The 23,507-nt window shown below is 54.6% G+C and overlaps 1 protein-coding gene across 1 annotated transcript in view; it reads right to left on the bottom strand.

The window, feature by feature from the left end:
- RXRA (retinoid X receptor alpha) overlaps positions 1-23,507 on the bottom strand; it is a 95,762-nt gene that overhangs the window by 28,571 nt on the left and 43,684 nt on the right. Inside the window, exon 2 of the mRNA XM_030286447.4 lies at positions 2,085-2,350. Within this exon, the coding sequence (XP_030142307.1) occupies positions 2,085-2,350 (266 nt within the window). The remainder of the gene's footprint in view (positions 1-2,084; positions 2,351-23,507) is intronic.

Here is a 23,507-nt window from a genome sequence, read left to right as displayed (position 1 = left end):
CAGTGCCAGCCCTGCCCGGCGACGGGGGCACACGCCTCATTACCCTGCGCTGCGCCGGCCGGGCGAGGGGGGCTGTGCCCCCCACCCAGCATCGGCCTCGCTGCCCCCTCCTCCTCCTCCTCCTCCTCCTCCTCCTCCTCCTCCTCCTGCACTCTGCTGGCCCAGGTAGGCGCCTCTGCCCGCTGCAGGGACACAGACAGGGACCTAACATGGCCAGACAGGGAACAGATGGCAGGAGCCATTAGGCTGAGGACCTCCCAAGTGTCACCTTGAGGAAAAACACTTCAGACAAGTCCCTGAACAAAGGAGGGGTGCGTCAGGGCTGGAGCCAAGGGCTGGAGCCACCCAGGGCTGGAGCTGCAAGGTCTGGAGCCACCAGAGCTGGAGACACCTGGGCTGGAGTCACCAGGGCTGGAGCTATCAGGGTTGGAGCCACCAAGAGCTGGAGCCACAAGGACTGGAGACATCAGGCTAGAGACACCTGGGCTGGAAGCCACCAGGGCTGGAGACACCATAGCTGGAGCCACCAAAAGCTGGAGCCGCAAGGACTGGAGCCACCAAGAGCTGGGGCCACAAGTACTGGAGCCACCAGGGTTGCAGCCACCAGGGCTGAAGCCACCAGAGTTGGAGTCATCAAGGGCTGGTGCCATCAAGGTTGGAGCCACCAGGGCTGGAGACACCAGGGCTGGAACCATCAAGGTTGGAGCCACCAGGGCTGGAGACACCAGGGCTGGAGCCAGCTCGCTCCCAGCACCATCCCAGCACACTCTCACTTCCCCTTCTGCCCTGCAGCTCTGCTTCGTTTCGGTTCCCCCGCTGGCCGCTCCCAAACTGCACCTTACAATCGCCCCCTCCCCACCGTCTCCCCGGCTTGTGGCTCCCCCCAGGGTTGCCTCACATCCCCCTTCCCACTCCTTCCCCACCATTCTGGCGCTGGGGCTGCTGATTTTGCTCTGGCTGCCCGTTCCCAGGCGTAGTTTCAGTTCCTCTTCCCCTCCCCTGGGGTGGGAGGGAGAGACGTGTCCACTCTGCTGCTGGCCCTCGGTGGGAAGCAGGTCCCTGAACATCTGAGGGGGTCACAAGCTGAACCCTGCATGGGAGAAGCTCATCCAGAGGCAAATCTCATTCCTCTCTGACCAGCACAGGGATGCTGGATCCTGGGGAAGCTGCCTGCAGTCAGCACAGCCCCACGTAGTAAAAAATCCCTGGGAATAAATCAGGCCAATATTTAAAAATAAAGGTGCTGGCAGGTGCTTGAGTCCCAGAGAGGGCCTGGAATAAATAAACCTGCAGCGAGTGGCAGGTGGTGGCCAATTCCTTAATCTGCCCTTTTACTAAACATATCCCGTGCGAGCAGCCAGCAACAGGTGGCAGGGGCTGGCCCCGATATGGCTATTTTTAAAAAGAGCTTATCTCACCCTGCTTGGAGGGGTTTTTACATAATCTTCACCCACTGAAGACCAGTTCTTGCCCTGTGAGGAGAAAGGGGCAGAGGGCAGAGGAGCCCTGGGTTTGCACAAGTGACAGGATAAGGGGAAATGGCCTCGAGTTGTGCCAGCAGAGGTTGAGATTGGTTGTTTGGGGTAATTTTTCATGGAAAGGGTTGTCAGGGAAGTGGTGCAATCACTACCCCTGGAAGTGTTAAAGATGTGTGGGTGTGGCACTTGGGGACACGGGTTTGTGGAGGATTTGGATGCTCTTAGAGGGTTTTTCCAAGCAGAACAACTCCATGGTTCTGCGGGGTACGTGGGCTGGCCCTGGAGGGGATGTGCTGCTTCCCAGGAAGGAGAAGAATCCCAGACAGTCCTAGGGTGGCTCTGTCTCCTGCCACAGCTACACCAGCTCCCAGGTGACCAAGGTCACTACTCCCCTTCCACCCCAATCCTGGGGACAAGAGGTAATGGACAGCTGTGCTGGTCTCTCACAGCCCCCCCAGAGCAGCCCCAAAAAGGAGCACGATGCCTCCAGCTTAGTGCTTCTCCTTTTTGCCTCCCCTTGGCGCCTGTCTGGATGAGGAACCCCCAGGGGTGGCTCCTCCTTGCCCAAAAAGGCAGCACTGACCCCCCTCAGCACCGTCCCCTTACCTGTGGGCTGCTGGTGCCGAATCCCAGGCTGGGCGTGGAGGGGACAGACATCGAGTGTGGGCCCATGGGGGAGCTGATGACGGAGAACGGGGGGCCCATGCCATTGATGGGCGAGCTCAGGGTGCTGATGGGCGAGTGCAGCTGGCCCGGCGAGCCCAGCGAGGAGCCGATGCCCGGCCCGATGGACGGGTGCAAGGACGGGGTGGCCATGGGCCCCCGGCTCGTGGGGGAGTTCAGGGACGTGGAATTCACCTGGTTGGAGAAATCTGCAAGAGAAGGAGGAGAGGAAAGGGGTTGAGTCACCCATGTGGGACACAGCTCTCAGTTGCAGCTCCCTGTTCCTCCCCGAGAATTCCCAGTGCAGCTCCATCTTTCCAAACCACCTTCTTCTGGAGTATCCATTGATGCATTTCCACCTCAGTGCCCTCCTCCACCTCACTGGCACAGCTCTAATCTCTGCCAGGAGCTCGGCATCGCTGCTCCAGCTGATTCCCTCCTGCTACAGGATAATTTGGATTTATCACCGGGCCAGGCCGTGTGTGGGGAACAGTGAGAGCAGCACCCACCCACTGTGGAGGTGGCTCAGCCTGTGCATCACACACGTCAGGTGTGTGTCCATCCACAGGGAATGCTGCGTGTTCAGAGGTTGGATTTGAGGATTTTGGAGCTCTTTTCCAACCCAAATAACTCGGTGATTGTGGAACACTCTGGTGCTGGCTGTGCTCTGCAGGCAGCAGGACAGGCTGTGTCTGCCTGTCCCGGGGGAGCAGAGCAGGGGGGGCGGGAAGGGGGGCTTATAAATAGACTCCAGCTCTCCCAAGAGGAGACATGGAGCCATTCCTGGCACATTTCCTCCTCATCCTGTCACGCTGCTTGCAAAACAATCCCCAGCGAGGAAGGGGCAGGCTCCGGCCCCCAGGGAGGGGAGGAGGAAGGCGGAGGGGAAGGAGGGGGCAGCTCGGGCAGGGCTCCCCCCAAAACCCACCCAGACCCCCCAGCTCGCAGAAGGGCTATCCAGAGACAGAACCAGCACAGCCACTTGGGTGTTCATGGTGGCTCTGCCTTTGGCTGCAGACCCCAAAGTGAAGCAAAGTCTGGAAAATTCTGTCTTCGGTCGCTTGCATCCCTCAGGATCAGCTGTGTCCCCAGGATTTTGGAGCAATTGGCACAGGAATGTCGCCCAGTGGGACACACAGCAGCCCAGCCTCAGCAACCTTCCCTGGAGATCCCTGAGGCTGGTGGGGAAAGCCCAGCAGGAGGAAGAGAAGGTTCAGCAAGGCAGCAACGCTGCTCTCACAGAGATGTGGAACCAGCATCTCACTGCTGCTTCCACAGTCCCACTGCTGCACCCAGAACCCCATTACTGCACCCTGAGCCCCATCACTGCATCCAGAATCTCATTTATGCAACCAGCATCCCACTGCTGCCCCCAGAATCCCATCACTGCATCCACAGTCCCATCACTGTCTCCAGAACCCCACTGCTGCCCCCAGACTCCCTTTGCTGCCCTCAGAATCCCATTGCTGCCTCCAGAACCCCACTGCTATATCCAGAGTCCCATTACTGTCTCCAGCACTCCACTGTTGCCCCTAGAATCCCACTGTTGCCCTCAGAATCCTACTGTTGCTCCCAGAATCCCATTGCTGCCCTCAGAATCCCATTGCTGCCCTCAGAATCCCACTGTCCCACTCAGAACCCCACTGTTGCCTTCAGAACTCCACTGCTGCCCTCAGAACCCCACTGCTGCCCTCAGAATCCCACTGTTGCCCTCAGAACCCCACTGCTGCCCTCAGAATCCCACTGTTGCCCTCAGAATCCCACTGTTGCCCTCAGAATCCCACTGCTGCCCTCAGAATCCCATTGCCCCCCTAAGAATCCCATCGCTGCCCTCAGAACCCCACTGCTGCCCTCAGAATCCCACTGTTGCCCTCAGAACCCCACTGCTGCCCTCAGAATCCCACTGCTGCCCTCAGAATCCCATTGCCCCACTAAGAATCCCATCACTGCCCTCAGAACCCCATTGCTGCCCTCAGAACCCCACTGCTGCCCTCAGAACCCCACTGCTGCCCCCAGAATGCCATCACTGCCTCCAGAGTCCTCCTGCTGCCCCACTGCTGCCCCCAGTATCCCCAGTACCCCACCTGTGACCCCGCAGGCCCCCCTGGGCCGTGGCAGAGGAGCAGCCCTGTCCCTGTCCCCGGGGCTCTCAGGGGGTGCTGACACACACCAAGCATGGCCACCACGTCCCCGGGCCTGAGGGAGGCACAACAGGAACCCCAGGAAATCCCCAGAGGGTCCCAGGGCTGCTGCTGGGGTTTGGCACAGCAGCTCTCTGGATTTGGGGTTTGGAAAGGGCTGGGAGAGCAGCAGGGCCCTGCAGAGGCCCCAGTGCCATGCAGGAGCTCCTCCTGGAGCAGGACCCCACAAAGCCCCATGGTGGAGGGACACCTTCCAAGGAGGCAGCAGATGCAGGGGAAACAGGCCCTCGACCTGGGCAAAAGGAAGGCAGCAGAGCAAAATCCTTCCTTAGAAAAGATCCGGAATATTTCAGGCAGGAGAGGTCACAGGAGGGTCACTGGCAACCGGCCCAAGCAAAGCACGTGTGGGGCCAGCACCTCTCCCAAAATCCCAATTCCTGGGCAGCTCAGGAGTTCCAAGCAGTGTGAGGATGATGCCTCTCCCAAAATCCCAATTCCTGGGCAGCTCAGGAGCTCCAAGTAGTGTGGGGCCGACGCCTATCCCAAAATCTCAATTCCTGGGCAGCTCAGGAGCTCCCTGCACATCCCATGTCAGCACATCAGCTCCCACATTAATGTGATCCCCAGCACCCAGCAAGGAACTGGGAGGGAAAACCAGAAAAGGGAGGAGAGGGGTAATGGTGTGGGAATGGAGATGTGGGTAGGCACGGCCCCATTTGGGGGTGTTTACACCCAAACCCCTCAACCACACACTGGGAAAGCTGAACCACACCAGAACTTCTGCAGAGCATCAGGACTCAAAGTTCCAAGCAATTTCTTGGACACTGGGAGGTTTCCACTCCTCATCCAAACACTCCCAGCTCCAAAACCCCGCCGGGAGAGCGGCAGCAATGGGGAACATTTATATCCAGCAAGCAAATATGGCTTTTTAAACTCAGCAAAATCAACAGTCCACTTGAGGCAACTCAGCCCAGATGCTGCCAGTCCCTGGCTGGAGGGAATTGGAGTTTGGGGAAAATATAAATTGAGGTGGAGAGATGGGCATCGGGAGTGGGATATGAGGAGTCTGCCCTCTTCCCCATCACAAGTATCCTAAAGGACCTTGACTGCAAAAAGAATGCTACAAAAAAGATAAGATTTAAAAAAGAAAAAAAGCCTAGACTGAGAAAATATCCTTAATAGACACAAATAAATTCCCAAATTGATGAGAACCACTTGGACTGCAGCAAACAGAAGAGGCATTTCCCCAAAGGCATTTTCAGCTCAAGCATTGTGAGACTGTTCCTTCTCCTCGTGGAGCTCTGCCATTTAAAGCTGCTCTGTGTGACTATCTCTTGACCAAAATAAACTCTGTGCCTGCTTCTAAATTAAAAGAAAAAATAGGAAAAAAAAAGTTCTGAAAGCATTTCCCTTCTGTCACACCCCTCAAGTGCAGCTATTTTCTGTGTGTGTCCTTTGTTTTAGCACAACGACCTCTGTCTCTCCCCGAAGATGCCCCATGGCAGTTGGGAGATCAGAAACCAGAGCTCGTCAGCAGCTGGAGAATTTGCAGTGGAGCTCTTTTTCTTCTTCCAAACTACGAGCCTGGCAGCCACGGAGTTTGGAGGGGAGTTTTTTTCCCAAGAAATATGACATTTAGGGCAAGGCCACATGATCCATGTGTGAGGGATGGCTGCAAGGAGCCTGGGAGTGTTCCCACACCAGGAATCATCCCCTGGACACCAGACCCAGCACGGGAGTTTTGTGTTTCTGCTGCTCATCCCTTTCCCTCAGCGGATCCCCCCCCTTTCCAGGATCTCTTTGGGATGAATTCCCACCTCACAGGGGTTTGCAGCAGCCCCAAAACCACACAAATGCTGATGCCAAAGCTGGGAACAGATCCTGGCAGTTCCAAAATCCAGGGTAGCATCTCAACTGCTGGATCACCCCTCAGACAGAACTCTTCTGGCATTATCATAATCATAATAATAATTGCAACAAGAATATTATTGATAATTTTCAATAAGGGAAAAAAACCTCCATACATTTCCACCCAACACCCATGGGCACCTCCACTGCTGTTTTCCATCCCCTTGGCATTCAGCACAAAGCTCCAGCTTGGACCAGCCAACATCCACGACTGGATGCACCCCAGATGGGCAGGTCAGACCCTCCAGGAACACCCAGAATGCCACCAGCCCTTGCCACCCTTGCCTGTGGCATTTTGTCACCCAGTGTCACTCCAAGTGCTGCTGCTTGGCCAGGGCACTTCTGCAGCAGCTGAAGCAGCTTCTGCTGATCCAGCACTATCACCAAGGGCTGTGATTTTAACATTTCTAGACCACAAAATGTCCCAGAGCAGAATAATTCCAATGTGCAGAGGCACTTTTATTCCCAGGATAGGTCATTTGTACTGGAATAAAGTGTACCAGCATAAGCTTTCACCAGAATAATCTTCATTTATGCCTAAGAGGCTTTGCCAGTAAAACTACAGCGACCTAGCTCTGCTGGAGAGCCTTTTCTGGCATATCCTGGGAGTTTACTCAGCAGCTCGGTGGCTCAGAGAGAGGGGAAGTTAAAAAAAAAACCAAACTTATTTCAAGGCACAAACAGACTCCCTGAGCTGTGTTTTTCTGCAGCTGAGGAGAGGATACAACCACAGGCAGTTCACTGGCATCAGAGGGGTTTGCAGCACCCCAGGGCTCAAGGAGCTGTCACTGCAGGACCAACCCCAGAGCTGTCCCTGGCACCAGCTGAGATTTGGAAAGCCACTCACAACCTCCTGCTCCCACTTTTCTTTTTTTTTTTTTTTTCCCTCAGCACCTCTTCCTCCTTAATCAGAAAGCGAATCAACTCTGAGTATTAAAAAAGGAAATTCTCAATTTGGGTTGCCACTCCCTTCCTTCAGTCAGCCCTTGGTGTTAGAGCTCTGCAGGGCCACGCTGGGAAGGCAGCAGGACCAGCAGCACGGATCAGGCTCCTGCCAACATCCTCCTCCTCCTGCCAACATCCTCCTCCTCCTCCTCTGCTCTCCAGCATCACTTTGGGGGTGCCCAGGTTCCAAATCCTCACCCCCAAATCCACGGGGACAAGGTAAAGGCAGTGCCCCATGTTCCTTCCTCAGTGACTCTACACCAAAATGAACTCAGCAGTGCAGATCCACATCCTTTTGCTCTCATTCCTCAAAAGCAGCCTGGGAATATCCAGACAAGGAACCTCAAATGATGGAGGTTTCCCTTTCCTTTTCTCTCACCTTCCCCACGGCAAAGCAGGGGATGAGTGGAAAACATCAGAACAAGAGGATCAGGGCAGGACAGTGGTTTTCATGTGAAAATTGCCATGGTAATGCTGTGACCACAAGAGGTCAGGTCCTCACTTTTGTCCTGATCACAAACTCGGGGATGAATTTAAATAACCCCTGGCCTACAATCTTGAGTAAGTTTGCTCTCAGTTTATAGCAGCAGAGCTGAGAACTGCAGGGAGGATGGAGCAAGAGCTGCCTCTTCCCCTTCCAGAGGTGGCTGCTGCCATGGGCCCAGCAGTGCCTGCCTTGGGCACGCTCAGGGGGGTGACCTGAGCGTGCAGTGTGCTTCTCATCCCAAAAACTCATCCCTGGGTCCAAGAAACAAGCAGCACCCTGTGGCAAATCCAAGCAAATTAAGCTACATTTAAAGCACTTTGCCCAGTGAGGATGGGCAGCTGATCCTCTCAAACCACCTGGGTTCTGAGCACACAGGGAATCCCTGGGAATGGATCCCGAGCTGTCAGAAGATGCAGCTGTGTTCTATCCATGAATCCCTTCTGAGTATCCTTTCCACAGCTACAGGCAAAGGGATGGAGGGCCATAGGAATGCAGCATGGCTGTTGAGTAGCTCTGATTTCAGCACAAAGTAACTGGAATTGCTTTTTCTTTTTGTATTTCTGGACTTGAGTACAAAGACAAACCTGAGAACATCCCTCTGAGACCCCCCCAAGCCCTGCACATGGGGCAGCACACAGAAATCTGTCTTGCTGCAGGCATTTCAAAACCACCACGTGCAGCTTCTCTTCAGGAATCTGCTCTGAGATTTGGGAGGCTTTCTCCAGCCACACTCAGAATCTTCCCCAGGTGATGCTGTGGTGGCTCAAGCCGCTCGAGGACAATGTGAAACTCAGCAGCAATCTGCACAGGGTGGGTTCCTCCCCCCAGCAGGTTTCACTCTGACCAAACTTAAAACCTCAAAGCCACAGAGCTTCTCACCCCTGGCTCCGCGCTCTCCCCAAAACCTCCCGCAGCACCTCTGCTGAACCCAGCCAGCAGCAGAGGTGCTTTTTGGGGTTTCAGTGCAGCAGCAGGGCTCTTACTCAGCTGGAGGGATTCCACAGCATCCCTCTGTGTGCTGCCAGGCATTGGTGCTGCCTCCTGCCAGCATTTCACCTGCAGCTCACCCTGGCGTGAGCTCACAGCACCCACCAGCAGCTTTTCCACTGCACTCTGCACGCCAGCCTCTCCCTCCCCAGCCAGAATTCCAGCTTATCACCCAGGAAACCTCTGCTCTCTTCCCACAAGGAGAAGGGGAAGTGCAAAAGCATCCCACTGCTGAGCCACAGGGGCTCCCCAAAGTGGGACCCACCCCAAACCTTGCAGCGGCATCTCTGTCCCACAGCTGGGTCACCTCTGTCCCTGCAGCTCCAACATCAGCTCTTCCTCTCCATCCTGTTTTATTTTCTCCACTTTTTGGCAATCCGGCTCAAAGCATCACTTTTGGGAGACACTCACCCCTAACTCACCCCATCACCTGCTGGATCCTGGGTGCCCAGGGGTCTGGAGACCCCCCCTGCCACAGGATCCATACCAAAAATGGGATAGCTGCTCCCAAGTGTGCTCAGCATCAGCACAGAGGCTTATTTTGGAGATTTTTTTCCCTTAAAAACCCCATCCCACCCTCTCAGGAGCCTGCTAAAATCACACCCTGCTCCTGGAGCAGTGGCAGAGCTGGGAGCCTGCAGGGGCTACCCCATCACCAAGGGGGAAGGATGGAAAAGGGGAATTTTCCAGAAGCTGCTGTCCCTGTGAGCTGCCTGGCAGTGGAGCAAACGCCACATGGACCCATCCCAAACCATCTCCCCAGGGCATGGAGCACCCCCAGCCATTCCCAAGCAGGCAGGGCAGGCAGAGAAGGGAAAAGCAGGAAGGGAGAGGAGCAGGACATATGGAGAGGAGAGCAGGGAAGCCCAGGGCAGCTCTCCCCCACCCTGGCAGCGCTGGGTGGAGGGGGGAGGGTGCACCCAGGCAAACAAGGATTCTGCTGATAAAGCAAATGTGACTCAATCACACGCTTGTGCAAAGATGTCACAACAGTGCTGAGAAATTACAGGCTCCTATTTCATCCCTCAAGGGCCGGCCTGGCCCCGCTCTCACAATGCTCTCTGTTCTGCAGTCACAGTGCCCCTAATTTAATGGCTGGGAACCCGCTGCAGGGCCAGCCCATAATAGGGGCAGTGTAGTGCTGCTGCCAGGGCTCCTGGGCTGCCAGGGGGTGGCTGATGAAGGGCTCGACGTGGCAGCTTTTCAGAGCCCTTTGTAGAGGTAGCTCAGAGCAGGGTTGTTCCCCCCTGGTGCTTTTTGGGGTGCTGATGCTCCCAACCCAGCTGTCTGCCCCAAATCTGGCACAAACTTTGCTTGGGGTTACATCTCTCCAACTTCTTGGGTGTCCTTATGCACCCTAAAAGGGAGCTCTGGGGGACATCACTGCCAAGGGACAAGGGCTCAGCCACCACTGCTGCAATTGTCCCCTGTCCCCCTTCCCCAAGCCTGGAGCAGGCCATGGGGAGGTGACTGGACCTGCTGGCCCCTTTCCAGCTCCCAAACTGCATCAGTGAAGCCAAACTAGCAGGAAATGATCCCAGCAGAGCTCCCTCTGCTCCACAAAAACAGAGGGCTGCTCCCAGGGATTCTTTCCTGATGGGCATCACCATCGTGGGGACGTGGTGATGGTGGCACCCAGGCACTTCCCAAAGTCTGCCCATCCTGCCCAGGGAGCTCCTGGTCCTCCCTGCAGCCGCTGACCTTGGCAGCCTCGCTGCCTCCATCCCAGTCCCCGACAAAAACACAGTGAGAGCTCAAGCACCGTGGTCCCACAGGTTGCTGGAGCTCATTATGGCCTTTTAATTACATTCAATTGCAGTTTTATGGGCTTATGGGCAAATTGGAAGTGATCTGATTGCCCTTGAGGGGGTGCTGGGCTCTGAGCTATGAAAATCCAAGCAGGATCCAGCGAGATGAGCGGGTAGCTTGGAAGCTTTAGGTTCATTCCAGCAAAAAGAGGAGAAGCTTCCACTCACCCTGGAGATCCCCCAGGACATCCCAGTAATGAGCTACACACGTGGCATGTGCTGGGCCCACCAGAACCCAAATCAGGCACTGCCCCAGTTCCTCCCAACCACTGTCCCCAACACCTGGGGACATCCCACGCTGGGCTCCAGGGATGTGGAGAGTGGATGGGGCTCAGACCTGGAGCCAAGCTCCCCACTCCTGTGGAACCTGTTCCCTCGAGCCCTAGAATATCCCTCTGCAAAGCAGCAGGGCAAGAAGTGGCCAAAAGGATGCTGAGTGCTCTGGGAAACAGGAGCTCCCAACCCTCAGCTTCCCAGCAGATCTGGGATGAGCCAAATCCTAAAGAGCAGAGCACCCAGCAGCTCTCCCAGGCACTGCCTTTGAGATCCACGGGCTAAAATGTGTTGCTGGTTTGTTAATGAGCCCTGGAGGTGCAGGATGTGCTGCATCCACCCCTGCTCTGCTGATCTGGGGGATTGGCAGGAGGGACAGCACCTCCCCATCACCTTCTGCTCCCACCATCAGCCCACATGGCTTTTAGAGATCCTACAGGATGGGCCAAGCTTTGTGCTCGGGTCTGAGCCAGCAGCAGGAGGTGAGAGGAGGAGGAGGAGGAGGAGGAGGAGGAAGACAGCCATGAATTGCAGCTCCCTGCCTTTGCCTGGCTCCCAGGAACAACGGCCCACAAAGCACCAGGCAGGCAGATTATATTACGGTGCTGTGCGTGCACATTAATCCAGATTTGTGATAATTACAGTCATTCACTTGGCATAATGGGCTTTAATTGATCCAGCAGGGCTTGGGTTGGTGCTCACCACCAGTGTGCAGCTGGCAGCCCAAGACACCAAAGCTGTGCCACCACTGACCAGCAAAACCAATGCTGCTTACTGGTTTTCCAAAAAAACAGTTGTGGTGGGTTTCCTTAGGGGCTGCTGGAGGATGGCAAGGCCACGGGGACTTCTCCATCTCTCAGCTGAGACCCAGCAAGCCTGGCATGGGCACGGAGGTGTCACCTGGTCAGGAGACATCTCATCAGCATCTGAGTGGGATGAGGGTGTGACTGCTGGGAACTGGGCAAGGGCAGCCCATGGGAACGCTGTTTTCCAAGTCTCCTTGGAGAAATGCCCACCTCTCACAACCAGGCCTGGTGGGAAGTTGGTCAACAGATCCCTGAGAGCCCCTTCCCAGCAGCATTAATGGTCACAGAGATGGGAACACAGGTAGGGAAAGGAACCCAGGGTCCCAAAACAGCCATCCCTTCCCACCTCAGCTCCTCCTCCACGTCTCCATGACTGGAGAACCCTCTGGAGTGAACCAGTTCCCTCAGGGACAAAGCAGCCACGTTGTGACCCTCAGCTGCAGGTCCAGGAGGCAGAAGGAGCCTGAGAACTGGGTGCTACACAGGAAGGTGTGTGACAAGACAGTGAAAGCAGAGTCAGATCCCCTTCCAAAAAATCAACTTCCCTCTAGAAACTAGATGCCATGCACTTTTTTTTCCAAGAGAAAGAAGCTTTCTCTGGTTTTATGCGACCTGCTGGGGATCAGTGACATGTTTTGGGCAGAAGGGGAGGTTCAAACCCCCTCAGCTCCAGCTGTGTGGCAGGAGGGATGGGCAGGCTGGGTGGGCTGTTCTCCCTTCTCAGGCCAGAGAAGAAGCTTGGGAAAGCTTTTCCCTCCTTCAGGCAGGCAGCAGCAAGGGATGGGCTGCCTGCAAGCTGCCTTTGGGTTTAAGTTTCTGGTTGGAGTCCAAAGCTAATTAGGCTGCTCCAAGTCCAATCAGATAGCCTCAGCTAATTGAGCTCGCCACGGACGGGTCAATGTCCAGCGGGGCTCGGCGTTCCAGGAGTTCTGGCAGCCCACTGATAACTGCCAGGGCCTGGGAAGGGGAAGGACCCCTCACAAAAATGTTCCCTTCATGTACAGGCAGCGTTCCCCTGCCAGAGCTGAGCACAGCTCCGGGTTAACCCCTCAGGCACCACAAGCATTGTCACCCAACCCCAATGCATGGACAGGCCCCAAAGGCAGTGCTGGGCAGGGCTAAAAGGGACTGAGTGGGGCATGAAATAGGGTGGCTTCACCAGACTTTGGCGTCACCTCTCCTGGTGTCACCCCAACAACAGGCACTTGGTGATCCGTATGGCACAGAGCAGAAGCCCCACACCACACAGCAAGGGCAAAGCATGGGAATTCCAGGCACACAGCTCCTGGAAATGTGACCTGAGGACCCCAGAGCTGGGTGCTCCATGCTCTCCACATGGCTCCTCCAAAGCTGGGTCAGATGTGTCTGCAGCAGACGCAGCCTCCAGGCCAGGACAGAGGGGCTGTCCGAGCTCTGGGAGCCAGCAGGGCAGTGGGATGGGGTCAGCAGCACTCCCCAGATGTGCCTGGGCACTGCAGCAGCCAGGGGAGCAGAACTGCAGGGCAGCCAAGCACTGGGATCAGGGAGAGCACGAGGACGATGAGGGACTTTGAAGAAGGTCCAGCGAGCCCTTCCTTGGGTGGTTCTCAGCCCCACCGAGCAGCTCCCCCAGCTCCTGAGTTCTAGGGCAGATTCCAGCCAGGAAAACAGTAACATCCAGCTTCCCAGAACCCACAGACTTCCTTTTTTCCCCTAATCCTGCCTGGACTTCCAGGCTGAGCACCATCCAGGCGGGCAGGAACACGGCAGCCTCGATCTCTGCGCTGGGAGCACCGAGAGAATCCCCACAGCCTCCCCCTCCACCCCCAGCTGCTGGGAAAGGCTGTTCCTCTTCAGCTGACAAATGGATGAGACATTTCATTAATAAACCCCAGCTTCTCCTCACACTTCTGATTACAATCTCTCTGTTTGGATCCCTGCTCATGTTACACGTTCGTCTCAATTATATATTCCCTTCTCCTTAAATCCCCACTTATCTCCTTTACCACGTAAATCACAGAGTAGGCTCTGGTTTGGTTGGGTTCTTTGGGGGTTTTTTTGGGTTTTTTTTTTTTTGCCTGCCTAACTTTCCCTGCTCCAACAGCACTCAGAAAATAAACAGGAATTTAAACTGTAGCATGCCCTGGTAGAATTTAAGCTCATCTTCCAGCAAACCCATCCAAGGAGGGTGACACTGGTCCTGCTCACCACCACTTGCTTCCAGCCCCACCACATTCACAAAGCACTTTTATTTATTTTTGGCCCAGCCAAAAATCCTTACTGGGACATCCCTGAGAATATTTCCCCCCCACAAATCCCTTGTTCCAGCTGGAGCAGAACATGAGACACCGACCAAAGCAGCAGCACAGGGCCAGCCCAGCCTGGCTCTCTCTGCACAGCCCCACATCCCTCTGGCAATTAAGGCAATTGCTTGCATGGAAACCTAATTATATTAGGGCAGTATTTAGTAATTTTTAACTGTTGGGCTGGTGGCTCGGCTCCCTCCCCCTCCTGCATTCCAGCAGCACTGGGCAGGAGTTGCAGCACTGGATTCTCCCCTCCTTCCACCACTGCTTTAAAGAGAGAGGAAGAGGAGCACGGTGGTGTGATGGGCTTGGGTGGTGGCCCTGGAGACCCTGGATGAGCTGGAGAGTCTCCAGCCTGGCACGGGAATGCCCAGCTCTGGCATGTGGTGGCCTCTTGGTGCCACCAAGATAAAGATGCTCCAAGGTCCCCTGACACAGCAGGACTGAGCTCCACCATGGACTGAGCTCCACCATGGACTGAGTTCCACCATGGATTGAGCACACCATGGATTGAGCTCCACCACGGACTGAGCTCCACCATGGACTGAGCGCACCATGGAGAGCACCACAGGGCCCTCACACCGATCATCTCCATGGCACACCCAGCTCACTCAGGGGCCAACAGGACCTCGAGGCTCCCCCAATCCATCCCTGACCCCTCCAGTTCCCCATTCCCAGCTCTGGAGAGGCCAGCGGTGCCTTTAAGAGGCCGGAGGGGAATGTGGTGGCCGCTTTTCTGAAGTCCCATTAATTTGCCAGCGTCACATGCTCCACAGCTGCAGCCTGGCAGTGATTTATACTCCTCTGAAGTTCATCAGAGGGAAAAGTACTTCCCAGGCACATCCATTCCCCCTTTCCTCCTCTGCTCCTCTCCGGTGCGAGCTGCCCGTGTCCCGAGCCCGGTGAAAATCCCACGGCTCCATCCATCACCCCGAGTGTCACCCCCTGCCCTCGCCACCCAGCCCAGGCACTCCCCTTCTCCCCGGCATCTGCCAGCAAAAGAAAACTTCCTCTGCCTTCCTCTCCTCCGTGACCCACTGATGAGAAAGTCATTAATTAATAAGGGGCAGCGCTGCTCCGGCTCCTCTGCGGCCTGCAGAGCCCCCTCCTCCCCATCGCCAGGCCCTGTAGCCAAAATAAACGTCAGGGAGGAGGCGGGCGTCCCCTCCTCCTGCCGTCCTCCGGGGAGGTTCAAAAGTTCAAGATTTTCACATTTCCCCAACGTTATTTCAGGAAATTGCTGGAGAAAGGAAAGCCGGCGCTGCCGAAAACGCGATCCGCGGGCGGATCCAATAACACACGGAATCCAGGCAGGGCTGGGAGTGTGCCAGGCGTGGTTCACAGGGAGCACCATCCCCACCCCGACGCTTGTTTTTGGAGCATCTTTGCTGCCTTTCACTGGGTTTTTCCTAAAGTGAGCCCAAAAGCAGCCCCAGAGGTGGCAGTCACCAGAACAAGCTGCCACGAGGTCTTTAGGTCACTCCTCAGAGCCAGGATGCTCAGAGCATCAGCACATATCAAATTCTAGCAGCTGGTTTGGGGGTATGCTGGTTCAGAGCATCCCCAAGAACATCCCACAGTGCAGAGAATATGTGTGCCACAGTCCTGGGTCCCCAAGGAATGAGAGCTTGGCCCCAGATGTTTGGCAGGCGTGGTTCACAGGGAGTCCCATCCCCACCCTGACACTTGTTTTTGGAGCATCTTTGCTGCCTTTCACTGGGTTTTTCCTAAAGTGAGCCCAAAAGCAGCCCCAGAGGTGGCAGACACCAGAACAAGCTGCCACGAGGTCTTTAGGTCACTCCTCAGAGCCAGGATGCCTAGAGCATCAGCATGTATCAAATTCTAGCAGCTGGTTTGGGGGTGATGCTGGTTCAGAGCATCCCCAAGAACATCCCACAGTGCAGAGAATATGTGTGCCACAGTCCTGGGTCCCCAAGGAATGAGAGCTTGGCCCCAGATGTGTGCAGGGCTCTCTGCAAGCACTGCCCTGACACATGTTTGGGTTCCCTCCTTCCTTCCTCTCAAAACCTTTCGGATTTCACGTTTGCACAGACCTCAAACACGACCCGAGTCGCACCTGGGTTTGCATCAAAACCGGGCTCAACGACAGCTCTCACTGCAGGTTCGTGGGAAAGGTTCGTAAAACTACTGAAACTCCTGGCAAACCTGAATTTGGGGTTACAATGAAATATGAAACTCGGCTGCTTTCATGTGGTTTGGGGTTTTCTGTTGCAAAACGTTCGCTGCAGCAGCTCGGGGCGAGAGCGCGACAGCCGAGCGCACCGCAGCGTGTCCACGGCAGAGAGGAATTCGGATACACCCCGGCAGCGCTCCCTGGCAAATGATTAACCAGGATTTGGGAGCCACCTCATTAGCCTGGGGGCTGGAGCAGTGCCACCAGCACAGGGCAGAGCTCTTGGCACTGGCAGGGACCCAAGGTGGGGAGGTTGACTCGCACCGACGCGGCTCCGATGGATGCATGGTTGTGGAAGAGCCTGGATGTGCCATAGCACGTGGAATTGTGCCTCAGGAAGGTGCTGGCAGCTCCCTGTGGGACCACGAGATCCCAGCATGGCGCTCCTGAGGGCCACCTCATCCCAGCAGGACACTGCTGGCCTTTTCCCTGCCCAGCTGATGGCAAAGAGAGGGTGGGAATCCTTCACTCCCCAGTGTTGTCTCACTCCATCCAGGCAGGGAGGGGGTGGGATTGGTTTGCTCTGGGATTTTTTAAATTTGAGGAGTTCTTGGGGTGCTTGGAGTTGGAGTTTCTGCTTTGAGTCCGCTTTGTCCAAGCGGCCCCACTAATTCCAACTGGGAGGTGGCAACACCTTGAAAATGAGCAGTGTGAGTATCCCAGATCCCTGATTTCCCTGGAGGAACAGGAGTTCTTCCCAGGTATCCATCCCTCTAAGCCTCCATTAACCCCTTGCTCTCCAACAGCTCCTCAAGGTCTGGGTGTCACCCAGGCCACCACAGGCAGGGAAGAACCACAAAGGATCAAGATCTGCATTTTGCCACCCATCCCTGAGGCTCTTCACGGCTGTGACAGAGCTCCAGGCACCCATTGCCTCCAAGAGAAACCACATCCCAAAGGAGGGGGCGGACACCCAGCCAGGTCAACCAGAATCCCAGGCTTGTTAAGGAAGTTTGTATTAATTAGAGAAATGCGTTAATACCCCGGGAAAGCCACCAACCCCGGAATGCTGTGCAGACACCTCCTGCTCCCCTGGAACAGCTCAGTCCCTCCTCACCTCAGCCTTCCCCACTCCCTCCCTGCACTGACCTCTGCCAGCTATCCCCCCCTCACTCCCATCTTTTATTTACACCCCTGGGCCACTTTTCCCCCCCGCCTTACACATTTGAAAGCTGCCCACCTTAAAGCACTGCTGCGAATTCCCAAAACATCCCAAATTAGGTTTATGGCTGCAGAGAACCCAGGCGACACCACGGCCAAGAAGCACACTGGGATGTTGGGTCACTTTCTGAACCCAGCCCAGGCCAGGACAGGATTAAGCTCATTCATATCTACACTATAAATAATAATAATCACAATAATGTCATTTTTGCAGTGCGGTTCTTTCAATAGGGGATGATGAATGTATTTGTAACGAGCCGTGGTAAAGATTTTCAAGCCATCTAATTAGGCAGCCGTTTCCTTTCCAGACATGCCCAAGTCCCTTTGGAAAAGGAAACGTGGCCTCCAATGCTCCCTCTCTGCTGTGGGAACGCTACCCTGTGTCCTGAAACTCAACTTCCCCGGGGGCAGCCTTTGGAGTCCCAAATTTCCCATATTCCAGAGCTGCCTCGTTTAATGAGCACCCAGAGGGAGCTGGGATCACACAGGATCTGCTCCAAGAGGAACCAGAAATCCCAGGGAGGTGCTGGTGTGCAGAACCATCCCACTGCACAAATGCTCAAAATGATGGGGAGGAGAAAGGGACAATTCAAGAGACGGGGCAGCCCATCCCAGTGCTGATGTATTTTTCCTTTTGTGCCCGGCATTCCCAGAAAACACTAACTTCATTATTGATTTCTGCTCATTTGTCATTTTTATAACCTGGCCAGCACTTCTCCTGAGGGCTGTGACTAATTCCACTTCCCCAGGCTGGAAGGAGAGAGAAGCTTTAACTCTTTTGGGATGGGCTCTGGCAGGGCACCCACAGAAATCCCAAATGTTCAGCACTTTATCCGTGGCAATGGGGACACCTGCCCTCCCCAGCTGAGCCCCCAGGGCTGGGAAGGCTGATGGAACCAGCAATCCTTCCCTCCTTCCCAGAAAATCCCTGGGATGGAACTCCCAGAGGAGAAGGTCCATTGAGTTAAAGGCAGCAGATGCTGCTTCCGAGGGGTGGGATACAGGGAGCCCCGACCACGGCATCTGCAATTATGGAAAGCCAGATAAAGAAAATCAAATCTCATGCTTCAGGGCATGGGCTGATGAGCCCAAGGGTCAGGAAGGAATTTCTCTCCCCTTACACAGCAGTGCACAATTGGGTCAGTGCATTACCAGGTGCCACAAGCCTGGGATTGTTTTTCCCTTTCCTTTTGGAAGCCTTTGGCACAAGAGCTGTGTCTGAGGGACACGATGCCTCTCCCACCACCCACATTCCCAAAGCTCAGAATTCCTATTCCCAGGAATTCCTATTCCACCACTCTGTGGTGCTCCCTGCCCCTCTCAGCCTTAATTATTTTTACCACAATCACCTAAATTAGCACAATCCCCCCTGTGAGAAAGGTACTTTTCTTCCCCAGTGTTTGAAAAACACTGCGTACACCTCCGGTGCTATTAAAACAATGAACGGGAATAATAAAAGCAGCAATGCTGGCTTAGGAAATAATGAACTGGAAAAGGTGATGAATGGAGAGGATGGAGCAAAAAAACCCCGATGGTTTTGTTCCCAGAGGTTGGGAAGTGATGGTTTTGCTCCCAGAGGTTGGGAAGTGTTTGTGATGACAGTGGTTGCTCTCACTTCACGCCTCATCCAGCATCCCTTCCCTTCCTTGAGCAACTTCCCTGTGCTAAAACTTGCTTAGCTGGAAGGATCTAACCACAGGGAAGAGGGTTCCGTTTCAAATTAAAACAAAGCGAGCAAACAAACACAAATTTGGTCTGGAACACGTGTCTATCTGCATCGGCCCTTGGTAAACCAGGCTTTGCCAAGCCACACGCTTCCTAATCCTGACAAAGAGTTGTTGGCCTTTCCTTCCCACTGGCAAGCAGCTCCTCAGCAGCAATTCCCTGTCACCCAGGGTGGCATTTCCCTGCACTGGTCACACTCGACACCTTGCCAGACCCTGTGAAACCACACTTCACAAACCCTGTCAGAGGGGGTGACGGGGATTTTATCAAACAAGACCTGTGATTAGTGCAGTCTGAAGTTAAAGCACCCAGCTGTGAGCAGCCAGTCGGGGATTTGGGGGTGCACAGCTCCAGGCTGGGGCACGGCATCGCTGCCCCCAGGAAGGCACGGCCGAGCCCAGCACCTGCGTCAGGAGCCTGAGCCCCCCAGCCAGCAGCACCTGCTGACCTCGCTGTCCAGCTTATTTGGGAATTCAGGGCAAGATGAGCTGTCCCAGAAAGGTGTAAATCAGCCAGAGGGTGGGTGCTGAGCTCCAAACCCACCCCACTCCCAGCACCACGTGGGCACATCTCTCGGAATCTGTGCTATTGATGATTCTGAGATTGCAAAAAGTCTCTGTCTGTCAGCCCCGCTGCCAAAGCAGAAGCCATAATTGGTCTGTGCTGTTTCAAGGTTGTTTATTCTGTTTATCTCTAACATGTTCTGCTGCCCTGCCGCAGCTCTGTCCTGCAGGGCAACGTGTGGGGCTCTGCCCTCAGTGGGATGGTACAAACATTAAATACCACAAACTACCTGTGCTGGATTTACAATAACGTGCCAATATCTGTCACCTACGTTGGACAGTGTGTCCCCAGCCTGAACCAACAGAAAAATGCCAACACCACAGTGAAACATGGAGGGCATGAAGAAGGAGAAAAAGGACAAGGCACACCCAATTTCCTCCATCTTGTCCCCTTTGAACCCCTAATCTAGAATCCTAAAATTTTACTTTTACACCTGTGCCACACTTAATTATTGCTTAAATCAAACACTCAGAGCTTGTAATTCATCCTGTAAGATTGAGAACTCTTTTCCATGGCCAGAGATCACAGACAGTGTCTCTGGGGGCTCTGTCCAGGGGGGTTCCTGACCCCTGCCAGGGTCCCAGAGCTGCCAGGGCAGCCAGAGGGAAGCCCTGGATTCTCACACATATCCATGGGCAGGGAGTCACGTCCCTGCAAAGCTGGAATCACAGTATGAAATGGGGCTGGATGGGATCTGGCGTGCCCAGGCTTGGTCCCTACAACCCAGACACCCAACCAAGAGCAGAAAGCAGGAGCAGAAATGGGATGGGGCAATGGCAGTGGGAGAACAGTTTGCAGGGGAATGTCTGAAGGAGCCTGTGGTGGCTTGCTTGGGGAAAGGGGGAAAAAAAATAAAAGAGGAATGAAACAAAAGGAAAAAAGGAGAATAAAGCAGCTGTGGAAGAGGCTGAGGGTGTGTGGGAGCATCTCCAGCAGCACGGAGAGCATTCCCTCCCCACTGGGCAGGGCTGGACACGTGGCCAAGGCTTGGAAAACCAAACCAAAGGAAGCAGTGGATGGTGCCAGGAGGCAGCAGAGGGGAAGGATGGGTGCAGAACGCCAGCACAGAGCTGGGGACAGTCCTGCATCCACTGGGAGCTGGTCTCTGCCCTCAGGTCTGGTATTTCAGTGACCAGGGGGCTCCTCGAGGTGATGGAGACATGAAGCCTCACCTGCCTGCATCCACCTCCCCATCCCATCCCTCAGCAGAGCTCCAGAAATACCCAAAACCCCCAACTCATACCCAGATAGGAAATTCTGGCCACCATGGAGACATCCTCCCCCAAAACCATAGTGTCCCAGAGCTCATGTGAGAGCAGAGAGGAGGAAACATCCCTTCCCCTCCAGCCCTATCCAGCAGAACAGCTTGGAGCAAGCTGGGAACATCACCCATGCTGGGAACAAAGCTGTGGTTGTATCCTGGGCACTGGGAGAGCTGGGAGGGGAGTTGCTTTTTTTAAGTAGAAAGGCTTCAGGGGGTTGTTTTTTTCCTTTTTTTTTCCCCCTTTTTGTGGGTTTGGTTTTTTCCATGTTAACTGAAAATGTCAATGAAACCAGGACTGTTCCCAGAAAAAGGACTTACACAGATGAATTAATTTCATGTTTGGGGGAAGTAACAATGGAAATTCTCAAAAGATCCCATGTCAACAGCTGTTTTTGTAAAAAAAACCAAAAAAAAACCCAAAAAACCCAAGTTTTGTATTGAAACAATTTCTTGTTTCTGCTCCTTTGCAGTGCTGTGAAATTCCGCAAAGGCTGAAATCAAACCAAACAGCAAGATTTGGAACAAATCTTAAGAAAACTTCATGAAACCCATCCAACACCTTCCCAAACACCCTCAGGCCTGGCTTCCCAAGAAGGGTTTGGTTCAATAGGATAGGGATTGGATAGGGATGAGGTGACACATCCCCATGTCCCACCTCAGGGGCAGGACCTGGCTCTGGGACCCCAGATCCAAGAGAGCCCAAAACACATCCTCACCCTGCAGGACACCAGAAGGTGCCACTGCATTGCTGAGCTCCAGAACATTAAAAAAATCCCCCAAAAGAGAAGGAAGAAGCAGAACTGAGTCATGAGTCAGGGCTGCACCGCTGTGAGGAGGTGTCAAGGTCAGCCCGGGAGGATTTGGCTCCGGGGCTCCACCCAGCATCACAGGAATGATGTTTTCCTTCATTCCCCCACCTCTCCTCCTCCAGCCCGGCTCCTGCAAGAACCCTCAGATCTGCCATTTGCCTCAATCTGCTTCGAATTACCCACAACAATGCCGGGCCCGGCTGGACACGGAAAGTGTCTCCAGTTTATTGTCATTTGAAGCCGTCCCTAACACTGCACAGACATCGCTGGAATATTTCCTCCTCCTTTAAGACCCTGGGATGACTCTGCAAGGCAGAGAGGGACCCGAGGACAGGAGATGAGTGGAGCCAGCTGCCTCTGGCTGTGCTGGGGGCATGGGAAGGGAGCACCGGGGGTCCCCGAGGTGATGCTGAGCTCGGGGCAATGTCCCCTGGGCTGGGCAGTGACCGACAGGGCCCAGCGGCCGCTGAACCGCGCTCGGCTCCTGCTCCAGGGAGGGACCAGCCCAGGCCAAGGGGCTTTGGCTGGGGCAGGACCACCCTGAAAGCTGAAAGCCACCAAGGGCAGCCCCTTGCTGTCCCTCAGATCCCTGCACGGAGCTGGCTTTTCCCAGGGCAGGCACTGGGATGTGCCAGGGTGGCTGTGCTGGCAGGGTGACATCCCTGCCACCAGCATCTCCTGTCCTCCACATCACAACCATCAGCATCTCCTGTCCTCCACATCACAACCATCCCAACCACCAGCATCTCCTGTCCTCCACATCACAACCATCCCAACCACCAGCATCTCCTGTCCTCCACATCACAGGATCTGGTTTGGTTTAGGAGGGAATTTAAACTTCATCCAGTCCCACCTCCTCCATGGGCAGGGAACACCTTCCACTACCCCAGGTTGCTCCAAGCCCTGTCCAACCTGGCCTTGGACACTTCTGAGGCAGTCACAGCTTCTCTGGGCACCCCGTGCCCATCCTCTGAGTAAAGAACTCCTTCCTAACATCTCTAAATCTCTTCTCCATCCCAGCCAGCATCCTGCTGCTCCCTGCATCCCTGCTGGCATTCCCACAGCCAGGCAGGCACTGAGCCTCTGCCTGCAGTCAGCCTCATGTTGTCACACAAATTGCACCTGGGAAACTGTTACAAGAATTAATTGATCATATAAGTACAGTAATTGGAACTTGCAAAGCATAGATAATTACCTTTTATTAGTTCCTGTAGATAATCCATTATGCTCTGATTAGGCCTCAGTAAGGATCTTACAGCCCTGGTTTGATTAATGGCAGATTATGGATATTAAACTCAAGCAGGAATAGATAAGTTACTATTTTCTTTCTTGCCTTAGGAGTACATCACCCTATGAGTTATGGCCAAGAGTTTTTTGAGGTGCTGGGGAAGTCAGGCATGCCTGAAATCCCCACCTGACCTGACCACGCTCTATCTCCTATGGTGGGCACCAAACTTTTCCCAGTGGCTCAAGATCCCCCAAAACACATCTATCAACCTGCTTCCCACTGACAGCCCCTTGTTCTGCAAGGCCTGACCAGCTCCAACCCTGGAGAAATAACTGCCATCATTTTTGAACCCAAACCTCACCCCCCATCTCAGATGCTCTCATTTCCACAAATGCTTTGACCGTGTATTTATTTTCCACGATGCTCTGCCCAGGATGGAATATTGATCTGCATTTCCTGCCTACAACTGCTTGGCTGCTGCCTGAGGTCCTTCCTGCCCCACTGCCACATTCAGTGGGGCTGTCCCCACACCCAAACCACGGTTTTCCCTGGGAAAGGGATCCTCAGTGGGATCAGCTGTAGGACCAGGGCTCTGCTCCAAGGACCACCACTCCCTGTTTGCACAGTAAGGAGCACAGGATGGGGGCAACTGGACAAAATCTGCCTGCAGGCTACAGGAGGCTTTATTTAAGAGGAATAAATAAAAAATAAGGCTGTGATTATCTCAGGCCACTCTCCAGCTGCCACCCAGGGACAGAACGGGGAGGGGGGAGCGTTTTTC

Source organism: Taeniopygia guttata, chromosome 17 (genome assembly GCF_048771995.1).
Source record: "Taeniopygia guttata chromosome 17, bTaeGut7.mat, whole genome shotgun sequence".
Taxonomy (NCBI): domain Eukaryota; kingdom Metazoa; phylum Chordata; class Aves; order Passeriformes; family Estrildidae; genus Taeniopygia; species Taeniopygia guttata.
The sequence above is the reverse complement of the archived record's forward strand: the minus strand, read 5'-3'. Positions and strand labels throughout refer to the sequence as shown.